An 11969-nucleotide genomic window follows, 5' to 3' on the forward strand; every position below is an offset into this window, starting at 1 on the left:
CCCGCCCCATCTTCCACATGCCCAATTGAGCATGTCAATTTTATTTATGTACAGTGTCGCACGACTGCACAATTGTCAGTTAAAATAACGTAGTGCCGCATTGCAAAAAATGGCCTCATCATGAAGGGGGTAAAACCTTCCAGGGCTGAGGTGGTTAATGTTCCTTTACTGGATATGTTTTTGCTTTTTGTTACAGGGAATGTTGATATTACTTGTATGTTCAAATGTAAAATATTGAATTCTTTCTATTTAAAAGAATATACAAAAAAAAAATTAAAAGACTTGACTTACCCGTCCACAATGTCGATATTTTCCTGTGGGAACACAAAAGACACATTGTGAGGTTCAGAAGCAATTCTGGTGATTGAAACCAAACAACAAACACATTTTTTTCTGAAACAATGAAAAGTTCTGGTGACCCCCCCGGAGGACATTTTGCAGTTTGAGGCCCATAGACATCGGATTTTGTTCCTCTCATTTTATCTACACAAGTCAATGTGTGTGATGAGTGTACAATGTATGGGATGTGATAAGTGTACAATATATGGGTGTGATGAGTGTACAATATATGGGTGTGATGAGTGTACAATGTATGGGATGTGATGAGTGTACAATGTATGGGTGTGATGAGTGTACAATGTATGGGTGTGATGAGTGTACAATGTATGGGTGTGATGAGTGTACAATATATGGGTGTGAAGAGTGTACAATGTATGGGTGTGATGAGTGTACAATGTATGGGTGTGAAGAGTGTACAATGTATGGGTGTGATGAGTGTACAATGTATGGGATGTGATGAGTGTACAATGTATGGGTGTGATGAGTGTACAATGTATGGGTGTGATGAGTGTACAATGTATGGGTGTGATGAGTGTACAATATATGGGTGTGAAGAGTGTACAATGTATGGGTGTGATGAGTGTACAATGTATGGGATGTGATGAGTGTACAATGTATGGGTGTGATGAGTGTACAATGTACGGGTGTGATGAGTGTACAATGTATGGGTGTGATAAGTGTACAATATATGGGTGTGATGAGTGTACAATATATGGGTGTGATGAGTGTACAATGTATGGGATGTGATGAGTGTACAATGTATGGGTGTGATGAGTGTACAATGTATGGGTGTGATGAGTGTACAATGTATGGGTGTGAAGAGTGTACAATGTATGGGTGTGATGAGTGTACAATGTATGGGTGTGATGAGTGTACAATGTATGGGATGTGATGAGTGTACAATGTATGGGTGTGATGAGTGTACAATGTATGGGATGTGATGAGTGTACAATGTATGGGTGTGATGAGTGTACAATGTACGGGTGTGATGAGTGTACAATGTATGGGTGTGATGAGTGTACAATGTATGGGTGTGATGAGTGTACAATGTATGGGTGTGATGAGTGTACAATGTATGGGTGTGATGAGTGTACAATGTATGGGTGTGATGAGTGTACAATGTATGGGTGTGATGAATGTACAATGTATGGGTGTGATGAGTATATAATGTATGGGTGTGATGAGTGTACAATGTATGGGTGTGATGAGTGTACAATGTATGGGTGTGATGAGTGTACAATGTACGGGTGTGATGAGTGTACAATGTACGGGTGTGATGAGTGTACAATGTATGTGTGTGATGAGTGTACAATGTATGGGTGTGATGAGTATACAATGTATGGGTGTGATGAGTGTACAATGTATGGGTGTGATGAGTGTACAATGTATGGGTGTGATGAGTGTACAATGTATGGGTGTGATGAGTGTACGATGTATGGGATGTGATGAGTGTACAATGTATGGATGTGATGAGTGTACAATGTATGGGTGTGATAAGTGTACAATGTATGGGTGTGATGAATGTACAATGTATGGGGTGTGATGAGTGTACAATGTATGGGGTGTGATGAGTGTACAATGTATGGGTGTGATGAGTGTACAATGTATGGGTGTGATGAGTGTACAATGTATGGGTGTAATGAGTGTACAATGTATGGGATGTGATGAGTGTACAATGTATGGGTGTGATGAGCGTACAATGTATGGGTGTGATGAGCGTACAATGTTTGGGTGTGATGAGTGTACAATGTATGGGTGTGATGAGTGTACAATGTATGGGCGTGATGAGTGTACAATGTATGGGTGTGATGAATATACAATGTATGGGTGTGATGAGTGTACAATGTATGGGCGTGATGAGTACACAATGTATGGGTGTGATGAGTGTACAATGTATGGGTGTGATGAATATACAATGTATGGGCGTGATGAGTGTACAATGTATGGGTGTGATGAGTGTACAATGTATGGGTGTGATGAGTGTACAATGTATGGGTGTGATGAGTGTACAATGTATGGGTGTGATGAGTGTACAATGTATGGGTGTGATGGGTGTACAATGTATGGGTGTGATGAATATACAATGTATGGGTGTGATGAGTATACAATGTATGGGTGTGATGAGTGTACAATGTATGGGTGTGATGAGTATACAATGTATGGGATGTGATGAGTGTACAATGTATGGGTGTGATGAGTGTACAATGTATGGGTGTGATGAGTGTACAATGTACGGGTGTGATGAGTGTACAATGTACGGGTGTGATGAGTGTACAATGTATGTGTGTGATGAGTGTACAATGTATGGGTGTGATGAGTATACAATGTATGGGTGTGATGAGTGTACAATGTATGGGTGTGATGAGTGTACAATGTATGGGTGTGATGAGTGTACAATGTATGGGTGTGATGAGTGTACAATGTATGGGGTGTGATGAGTGTACAATGTATGGGTGTGATGAGCGTACAATGTTTGGGTGTGATGAGTGTACAATGTATGGGTGTGATGAGTGTACAATGTATGGGCGTGATGAGTGTACAATGTATGGGTGTGATGAATATACAATGTATGGGTGTGATGAGTGTACAATGTATGGGCGTGATGAGTACACAATGTATGGGTGTGATGAGTGTACAATGTATGGGTGTGATGAATATACAATGTATGGGCGTGATGAGTGTACAATGTAGGGTGTGATGAGTGTACAATGTATGGGTGTGATGAGTGTACAATGTATGGGTGTGATGAGTGTACAATGTATGGGTGTGATGAGTGTACAATGTATGGATGTGATGAGTGTACCATGTATGGGTGTGATGAGTGTACAATGTATGGGTGTGATGAGTGTACAATGTATGGGCGTGATGAGTGTACAATGTATGGGTGTGATGAATATACAATGTATGGGTGTGGTGAGTGTACAATGTACGGGTGTGATGAATATACAATGTATGGGTGTGATGAGTGTACAATGTATGTGATGAGTGTACAATGTATGGGCGTGATGAATATATAATGTATGGCTGTGATGAGTGTACAATGTATGGGTGTGATCAGTGTACAATGTATGGGTGTGATGAGTGTACAATGTATAGGTGTGATGAGTGTACAATGTATGGGTGTGATGAGTATACAATGTATGGGATGTGATGAGTGTACAATGTATGGGATGTGATGAGTGTACAATGTATGGGATGTGATGAGTGTACAATGTATGGGTGTGATGAGTGTACAATGTATGTGTGTGATGAGTGTACAATGTATGGATGTGATGAGTGTACAATGTATGGGATGTGATGAGTGTACAATGTAGGGGTGTGATGAGTGTACAATGTATGGGTGTGATGAGTGTACAATGTATGGGTGTGATGAGTGTACAATGTATGGGATGTGATGAGTATACAATGTATGGGTGTGATGAGTATACAATGTATGGGTGTGATGAGTATACAATGTATGGGATGTGATGAATATACAATGTATGGGTGTGATTAGTGTACAATGTACAATGTATGGGTGTGATGAGTGTACAATGTATGGGTGTGATGAGTATACAATGTATGGGTGTGATGAGTGTACAATGTATGGCTGTGATGAGTGTACAATGTATGGGTGTGATGAGTGTACAATGTATGGGTGTGATGAATATACAATGTATGGGTGTGATGAGTGTACAATGTATGGGTGTGATGAATATACAATGTATGGGTGTGATGAGTGTACAATGTATGGCTGTGATGAGTGTACAATGTATGGGTGTGATGAGTGTACAATGTAGGGGTGTGATGAGTGTACAATGTATGGGTGTGATGAGTGTACAATGTATGGGTGTGATGAGTATACAATGTATGGGTGTGATGAGTGTACAATGTATGGGACGGGACGTTTCGCGAACGCAGACCGCGAACGAGGCCGATTGTTCGCGAAACAGAACGTTCGTGGTGGGCCCAATTGACTTCAATGGGAGGTGAACTTCGCAAACCTATAGGTCAAATTTGCAGCCACAAAATAATTATTAGCTGTGCAAACATAGTCCCACCACATGGCCAATGACATAACACATGTATGAGGTGAATTTGGGATCGACAACTACAAGCATTCTTTTTTTATATGGGAAATTGTTGTGACAATTCAGGACTGTGGAGCGTATGAAGGCAATGGAGGAGAGGGAAGGTCAGGGACCAGGGTAGGCAAAAAAGAGGGTGCAGGAGATGATCACCAGCAGCGTGACATACAGCGATGACACCTGCACCGTGATATACAGCACTGACAGCAGCACCGTGACAGAGAGCACTGACATCAGCACCATGATATACAGCACTGACACCTGCACCGTAAGCAGCCCCAGGAGGAAGTCAGCATAGCACAGGGATGGTGGGAGCCCCTCATAATGAGCATAGCACAGGGATGGTGTGTGCCCCTCATAATAAGCAGGCCCAGGAGGATGTCAGCATAGTACAGGGATGGTGGGAGCCCCTCATAATAAGCAGCCCCAGGAGGATGTCAGCACAGCACATGGATGGTGTGAGCCCCTCATAATAAGCAGCCCCAGGAGTAAGTCAGCACAGCACAGGGATGGTGTGAGCCCCTCATAATAAGCAGCCCCAGGAGTAAGTCAGCACAGCACAGGGATGGTGTGAGCCCCTCATAATAAGCAGGCCCAGGAGGAAGTCAGCACAGCACAGGGATGGTGTGAGCCCCTCATAATAAGCAGCCCCAGGAGTAAGTCAGCACAGCACAGGGATGGTGTGAGCCCCTCATAATAAGCAGGCCCAGGAGGATGTCAGCATAGCACAGGTATGGTGTGAGCCCCTCATAACAAGCAGCCCCAGGAGTAAGTCAGCACAGCACAGGAATGGTGTGAGCCCCTCATAATAAGCAGCCCCAGGAGTAAGTCAGAACAGCACAGGGATGGTGTGAGCCCCTCATAATAAGCAGCCCCAGGAGTAAGTCAGCACAGCACAGGGATGGTGTGAGCCCCTCATAATAAGCAGGCCCAGGAGGATGTCAGCATAGCACAGGGATGGTGTGAGCCCCTCATAATAAGCAGCCCCAGGAGTAAGTCAGCACAGCACAGGGATGGTGTGAGCCCCTCATAATAAGCAGCCCCAGGAGTAAGTCAGCACAGCACAGGGATGGTGTGAGCCCCTCATAATAAGCAGGCCCAGGAGGATGTCAGCATAGCACAGGGATGGTGTGAGCCCCTCATAATAAGCAGCCCCAGGAGTAAGTCAGCACAGCACAGGGATGGTGTGAGCCCCTCATAATAAGCAGCCCCAGGAGGATGTCAGCACAGCACAGGGATGGTGTGAGCCCCTCATAATAAGCAGGCCCAGGAGGATGTCAGCATAGCACAGGGATGGTGTGAGTCCCTCATAACAAGCAGCCCCAGGAGTAAGTCAGCACAGCACAGGGATGGTGTGAGCCCCTCATAATAAGCAGGCCCAGGAGGAAGTCAGCACAGCACAGGGATGGTGTGAGCCCCTCATAATAAGCAGGCCCAGGAGGATGTCAGCATAGCACAGGGATGGTGTGAGCCCCTCATAATAAGCAGCCCCAGTAGAAATATGACACCGCTCAACCTCTTCAAAGAGGAGGGTAGGGGCATATAGTACGGTGTGCTTTTTTTGGACAAGGAAGTGAGCCAAATGAAGAAAGAAGGTCTGTGTGCTTGATTAAAAAAAATGTTTATAGACATATACATGGTCTACTGGTCACATGTGTTGAATTCCTCAGAGATCCATGCCTCATTCATTTTTAGAAATGTGAGGTAGTTAACACTGTCGTGAGCTAGGTGAGTGCGCTTAACGGTCACAATCCCCCCTGCTGCGCTGAACGTCCTTTCGGACAGGACACTGGATGAGGGGCAAGCTAACAGTTCGATTGCAAATTGGGCAGGCTCTGGCCAGAGGTCAAGCCTGCCCACCCAGTAGTCCAGGGGTTCATCACTCCTCAGAGCGTCCACATCGGCCGTTAACCCAATGTAGTCGGACACCTGATGGTCTAGGCGTTCCCTGATGCTGGATCCGGATGACACTTGTCGATGGGTCAGCTGAAAGAATGACCTCATATCCGAAGTCACCAACACATCTTCAAACCGGCCTCTTCTTGCAGGCGCTGTTGGATTGGTACCTGCAACTCCTTCTCTGGGAGTGGGAATTGCTCCTCTGCCAGCGCACGCAAAAGAAGAATGCAGCATTTCTCGAAGCAAGGCCTGGAAGTGCTGCATTCTGACAGCCCTCTGCGACGGCGGTAACATTTCCGCCATTTTGTGTTTGTACCGGGGGTCTAAGTACGTTGCCACCCAGTACTGGTCCTTGACCCCTATGCTTTTTATACGGGGGTCCCTATTAAAACACTGGAGCATGAAGGCCCCCATTTGCACTAAAGTGGAAGCGGTGTGGTGGCCTGGCTCCTGCTCATCATCCAGGATAATGTCGTCCTCTTCATTCTCCTCTCCCCATCCACGCACAACAGGGATCCCAGAAAGGTTTAAAGCACGCTCTTCTTGCTCCTCCTCATCCGCCCCGGCACCATCCTCCTCTGACTCCTCTTCAGACTCCTGTTGTTGACTTGTCTCAGATAGAGTAGCCCCCCCTGGGAATTCATCCAGCATTGCGACTTCCTCATCTTCCCGCTCCTGCTCCTCCACAGCCTGATCAATGACACGACGCAATGCACGCTCCATAAAGAAGGCATAAGGTACCATGTCACTGATGGCGCCATGGCTGCGACTGACCAGTTTGGTGATCTCCTCAAATGGCCGCAGAAGTCTGCATGTCTCGCACATGAGCAGCCACTGGCGCGGTGAAAAAAAACCCAGCTCCCCAGAACCGTTTCGGCCGCAGAGTTCATACAGGTAGACATTAACTGCACGTTTCTGCTGGAGCAGCCTATCAAGCATATAGAAGGTTGAGTTCCATCGCATCAGGCAATTGCAAATAAGACGTCTGACCGGCAGATTGTGTCGCCGCTGAACGTCAGCAAGGCGAGCCATGGCCGTGTAAGATCTTCTGAAATGGACCGAGATTTTCCTTGCCTGCCGCAAGGTGTCCTGGACCCCAGGGTATTTGACAAGGAATCGCTGCACGACCAAGTTTAATACGTGTGCCATGCATGGCACGTGCGTGATTTTGCCCTGTTTCAATGCGCTAAGCAGATTGGCACTGTTGTCACACACCACTTTACCAACTGTCAAATTGAGCGGTGTTAGCCACTGATCTGCCTGTGAACGCAAAGCTGAAAGGAGTGCCGGGCCAGTGTGGCTCTTGCCTTCCAGGCACAACAGACGCAGCACGGCATGGCAACATCTCACCTGGCATGTGGAATAGGTTCTGGGGAGCTTGGGCGGTGCAGCGGAAGAGACGCTAGCAGCGGAAAAGGAGGAGTCAGCTGAGGAGGAGAGGGAGGAGGATGGAGTAGGAGGAGGAGGAGGAGAAGAGTCAGGCCTGCATGCAATCCGTGGCGGTAAAACCAAATCTACACGGGTGCCATGGGTTACATGCTTGACGGCCGTCAGAAGGTTCACCCAGTGGGCAGTAAAAGTGATATACCTTCCCTGCCCGTGTTTGCTAGACCACGTATCTGTAGTCAGATGTATCTTGGCACCGACACTGTGTGCCAGAGATACATTCACTTGCCGCTGAACATGGCCATATAGCTCTGGGATGCCCTTCTGTGAGAAATACTTCCTTCCTGGGACCTTCCATTGTGGTGTTCCAATGGCCACAAATTTGCGAAAGGCCTCCGAGTCTACCAGTTTATATGGCAATAGTTGGCAGGCTATCAGTTCTGACAAGCCAGCCGTCAACCGTTGGGCAAGAGGGTTATCCGGTGTCATCATTTTTTTACGCTCGAACATTAGGCCCACGGAAGCCTGCCTTTTAGCAGAAAAACGTGAGCTTGGCGTGATGGAAGGTGGAGTGGAGGACAATTGTCAGGAGAGAGGAGAAGGAGAAGTAGAAGACGAGGCTGGACGGTGAGAGCCTGCAGTGTGGCTTTGTGTGTTCCGTTGCTCCCACTCGGCTCGGTGATGGCTGCTCATGTGCCTTCTTAAGGCGGTCGTCCCTAGGTGAGTGTTGGGCTTACCGCGACTAATGCGTTGACTGCAAAGATTGCAGATGGCAACGCTATTGTCAACAGCGGACACGTTAAAAAAAGCCCACACTGCGGAGCCATGTGCCGGTGTCCTGGGAGCGCCAGATGTGACCGTACATGGTCGATGACTCGCTCCTGATACATTAGCAGTCTGCTTTGTCCCTCCTGTGCAATGTAAGTTATTCCTGCTTCTCCTCCCTATCTGCTGGTCCATATCTCCCTCTGAACTCCCCTCCTCTTCCTCTCTTGTGGGCACCCACGTGACATCACTAGACACGTCATCATCAACGTCACCTTCCCCACCGCTATAAGTAGAGATCTCGGAGTAGGCAGCAACACCGGGGACCAACCTCCTCCTTGGGCTGATCTGGGTACTGTCGTCAGACTGCTGAGTAGCAGTTGTTGCTACCTCCTCTTCCTGATCCAATACCAAGAGTGTCTGCGCATCAGAAATGTCCTCTTGATATGGATCGGAAAATAATTCCTGTGACTCAAGCGGAAGGTATGTGGTGATGGTGGTGGTGGTGGTGTTGTTGGTGGTAGTGTCTTTGGGGGTGCACATAGCAGAGAGTGAAGAAGAGGGTGCAGATCGAGAGGATGAGGAGGGTGCAGAAGAGTAAGGCTGAGCGAGCCACTCAACCAAGTCTGGTGTGTCCTTTAAAGTAATTGAACGCACCTTCTGCAACTTCCCACTTTGGCTCAAGCCTGTTGCTCCTGCCCTACCCCTACCACCCCTGCGGAAGGGCCTGCCTCTTCCTCTGCCTGTCATTTTTTAAATGACCCTGTGACAAAACTCTCAGTCCCTATACCGATGAAGGACTGCTGCAGTATAGGACAGCGGTCAGCAGTAGTGCACCTCAACCCTATGTATTGTGGACCGATACCAGTCCTTATAGAATAGCAGAGTGTACCTCACTCAACCCTATGTACTGTAGCACCCTACACCAAGTTACCAGTCCTTATAAGGACCTTTGTGGACCAAGTAGGTTGTGTGTGACTGATTAGCAGACTGTACGTCAGTCCCTATACTGCTTAAGGACTGCTGCAGTATAGGGCAGCGGTCAGCAGTAGTGCACCTCAACCCTATGTACTGTGGACCTATACCAGTCCTTATAGAATAGCAGACTGTACCTCACTCAACCCTATGTACTATAGCACCCTACACCAGGTTATTACCAGTCCTTATAATGAACTTTGTGGAACAATTAGGTTGTGTGTGAGTGATTAGCAGACTGTACGTCAGTCCCTATACCGATGAAGGACTGCTGCACTATAGGGCAGCGGTCAGCAGTAGTGCACCTCAACCCTATGTATTGTGGACCGATAACAGTCCTTATAGAATAGCAGACTGTACCTCACTCAACCCTATGTACTGTAGCACCCTACACCAAGTTACCAGTCCTTATAAGGACCTTTGTGGACCAAGTAGGTTGTGTGTGACTGATTAGCAGACTGTACGTCAGTCCCTATACTGCTGAAGGACTGCTGCAGTATAGGGCAGCGGTCAGCAGTGGTGCACCTCAACCCTATGTATTGTGGACCGATACCAGTCCTTATAGAACAGCAGACTGTACCTCACTCAACCCTATGTACTGTAGCACCCTACACCAAGTTACCAGTCCTGATAAAGACCTTTGTGGACCAAGTAGGTTGTGTGTGACTGATTAGCAGACTGTACGTCAGTCCCTATACTGCTGAAGGACTGCTGCAGTATAGGGAAGCGGTCAGCAGTAGTGCACCTCAACCCTATGTATTGTGGACCGATACCAGTCCTTACAGAATAGCAGACTGTACCTCACTCAACCCTATGTACTGTAGCACCCTAGACAGACCAAGTTACCAGTCCTGATAAAGAGCTTTGTGGAACAAGTGAGTTGTGAATGATTAGCAGACTGCAGCAGAAGGGCAGCAGTCAAGTATAATATTCTTTCTATATTTGGAAGAAAGAATATTATACATGTACAAGCCTATTACCATACCACTGATACCAGTCCTGAAAAAAACCTTTGTGGAACTAATAGTAACAGCAACTGTTTAAACTGACCCTCACTGCCTGACACACTGCTTCCTTCCTTTCCCTATACAAACTGGCAAAACAGAGGAGACTGGAACAATTACTGGTTACTGGAATAGCTCTTTTGTGGACCTGATATTAACAGCTAATGATGATGATGATGATGATGATGACTAATCTGGCTGTCCCTAAAATAGCAGCAGACACAGCGCTCTGTCCCTTTATCTAAACTGACAAAAGACACTCAGGCTGCTGCAACAATCAGTAGCACAGCAAACCTATATACACCTAACACCTATACCAGTCCTGAAAAGAACTTTTGTGTACCAAATAGCTAGCGATTTATCTCTCCCTACTCCACACAGCAACCTTTCCCTATAGTGACAGAAGAAAGAATGTAAAATGGCCGCCGGATCGGGTGTATTTATAAGTTAGGGGGAATGTCCAAGTGTCCATGTGCTGTAATGTCTCAATTGGCTGTCCTGTATCCCATGATGGATGTGTCATCATAGGTCAAAGTTCTTTTACACAGAAAAACGCGGAAGTCCGCCGGGCGAACGGCGCCAATAGTCCGCCGATCGGGCGGACGGCGAACGACCGGAATTCGCTGCGAAACAACCGCCGGGCGAACCGTTCGGCCATCACTAGTGATGAGTATACAATGTATCAGTGATTTATATAAAATAAATATAATATATAAAATAAAAAAACAGATATAATTTAAATCCCACCCAAAAAACTATGTGAAAAAAAAAAATATATAAATTAGACATTTCCAGAACAAAAATAAATAGTTTTGTTTCAATTTGTAATTTACATTCATTTGTTTAGTTAAATTTTGTTTAATTCATTTTCGGAATTTGTTTTGTTTTTTCTTTTTCAATTGAATTTTGAATAGTTTTCAAATTCGAATTGATTTCCAATTTCCCAAAAAAAAAAAAAAAATAGAACATAAAGGAATAGAAGAGAAAAAAATAATTCTTTTTTATTTTTCTATTCTATGCCTCTATTTTGTATACTATTTTATTGTCTTTGGGAATTCGAAAACGTTTCAAATTAGAATTTCATCTGAGTTTTTTTTTTCCCGTTATTTTGGATACGTTCAAATTCGGTAATATTCTAATTTGGAAATTCGGATGTATCCGAAATAACGAAAAAATACAAATAAATGTGTCCGAATTTTAGTTCAGAAAGAAATGAACCGCACACGTCTAATATAAATGTGATTTGGATACAGCATCGCATGACGGCGTAATCACTGTAAGAGTTAAAGTAGCACAATACTGAAATCATTTGGTATCACTGATGGAAATGAATAGAAAGTCACTCACCTCATTGGCCGCCATTGGAGATGAAGGTAGGTCACCGCTCATCTCCCAACATGTAAATCTGATAAAACAGAATGCAGTAGTAAGACTTGTGAAGAGGAGGAGCTCAGATATACAGAAGACGGGATGGAGATGGCTGTACCAGTAATCAGATGATGGGAGAAGTGTGGTTGGGAAGGTTTATTGGAAC

The 11969-nt window shown here is 45.7% G+C and overlaps 1 protein-coding gene across 1 annotated transcript in view; it reads right to left on the bottom strand.

Annotated features, from left to right (window-relative positions):
• Nucleotides 1-11969, bottom strand: part of LOC143957703 (cytosolic phospholipase A2 gamma-like) — a 159923-nt gene extending 147954 nt beyond the window's left edge. Inside the window, exons 1-2 of the mRNA XM_077467395.1 lie at nt 11783-11969; nt 292-314 (exon numbers count right to left, since the gene is read on the bottom strand). Coding sequence (XP_077323521.1) covers nt 292-314; nt 11783-11824 — 65 coding nt within the window. The 5' untranslated portion in view covers nt 11825-11969. The remainder of the gene's footprint in view (nt 1-291; nt 315-11782) is intronic.

The sequence above is a fragment of the Lithobates pipiens genome, unplaced genomic scaffold (assembly GCF_037356315.1).
Source record: "Lithobates pipiens isolate NorthernLeopardFrog02 unplaced genomic scaffold, aLitPip1_a1.2 Scaffold_55, whole genome shotgun sequence".
NCBI classification, from domain to species: Eukaryota; Metazoa; Chordata; class Amphibia; order Anura; family Ranidae; genus Lithobates; species Lithobates pipiens.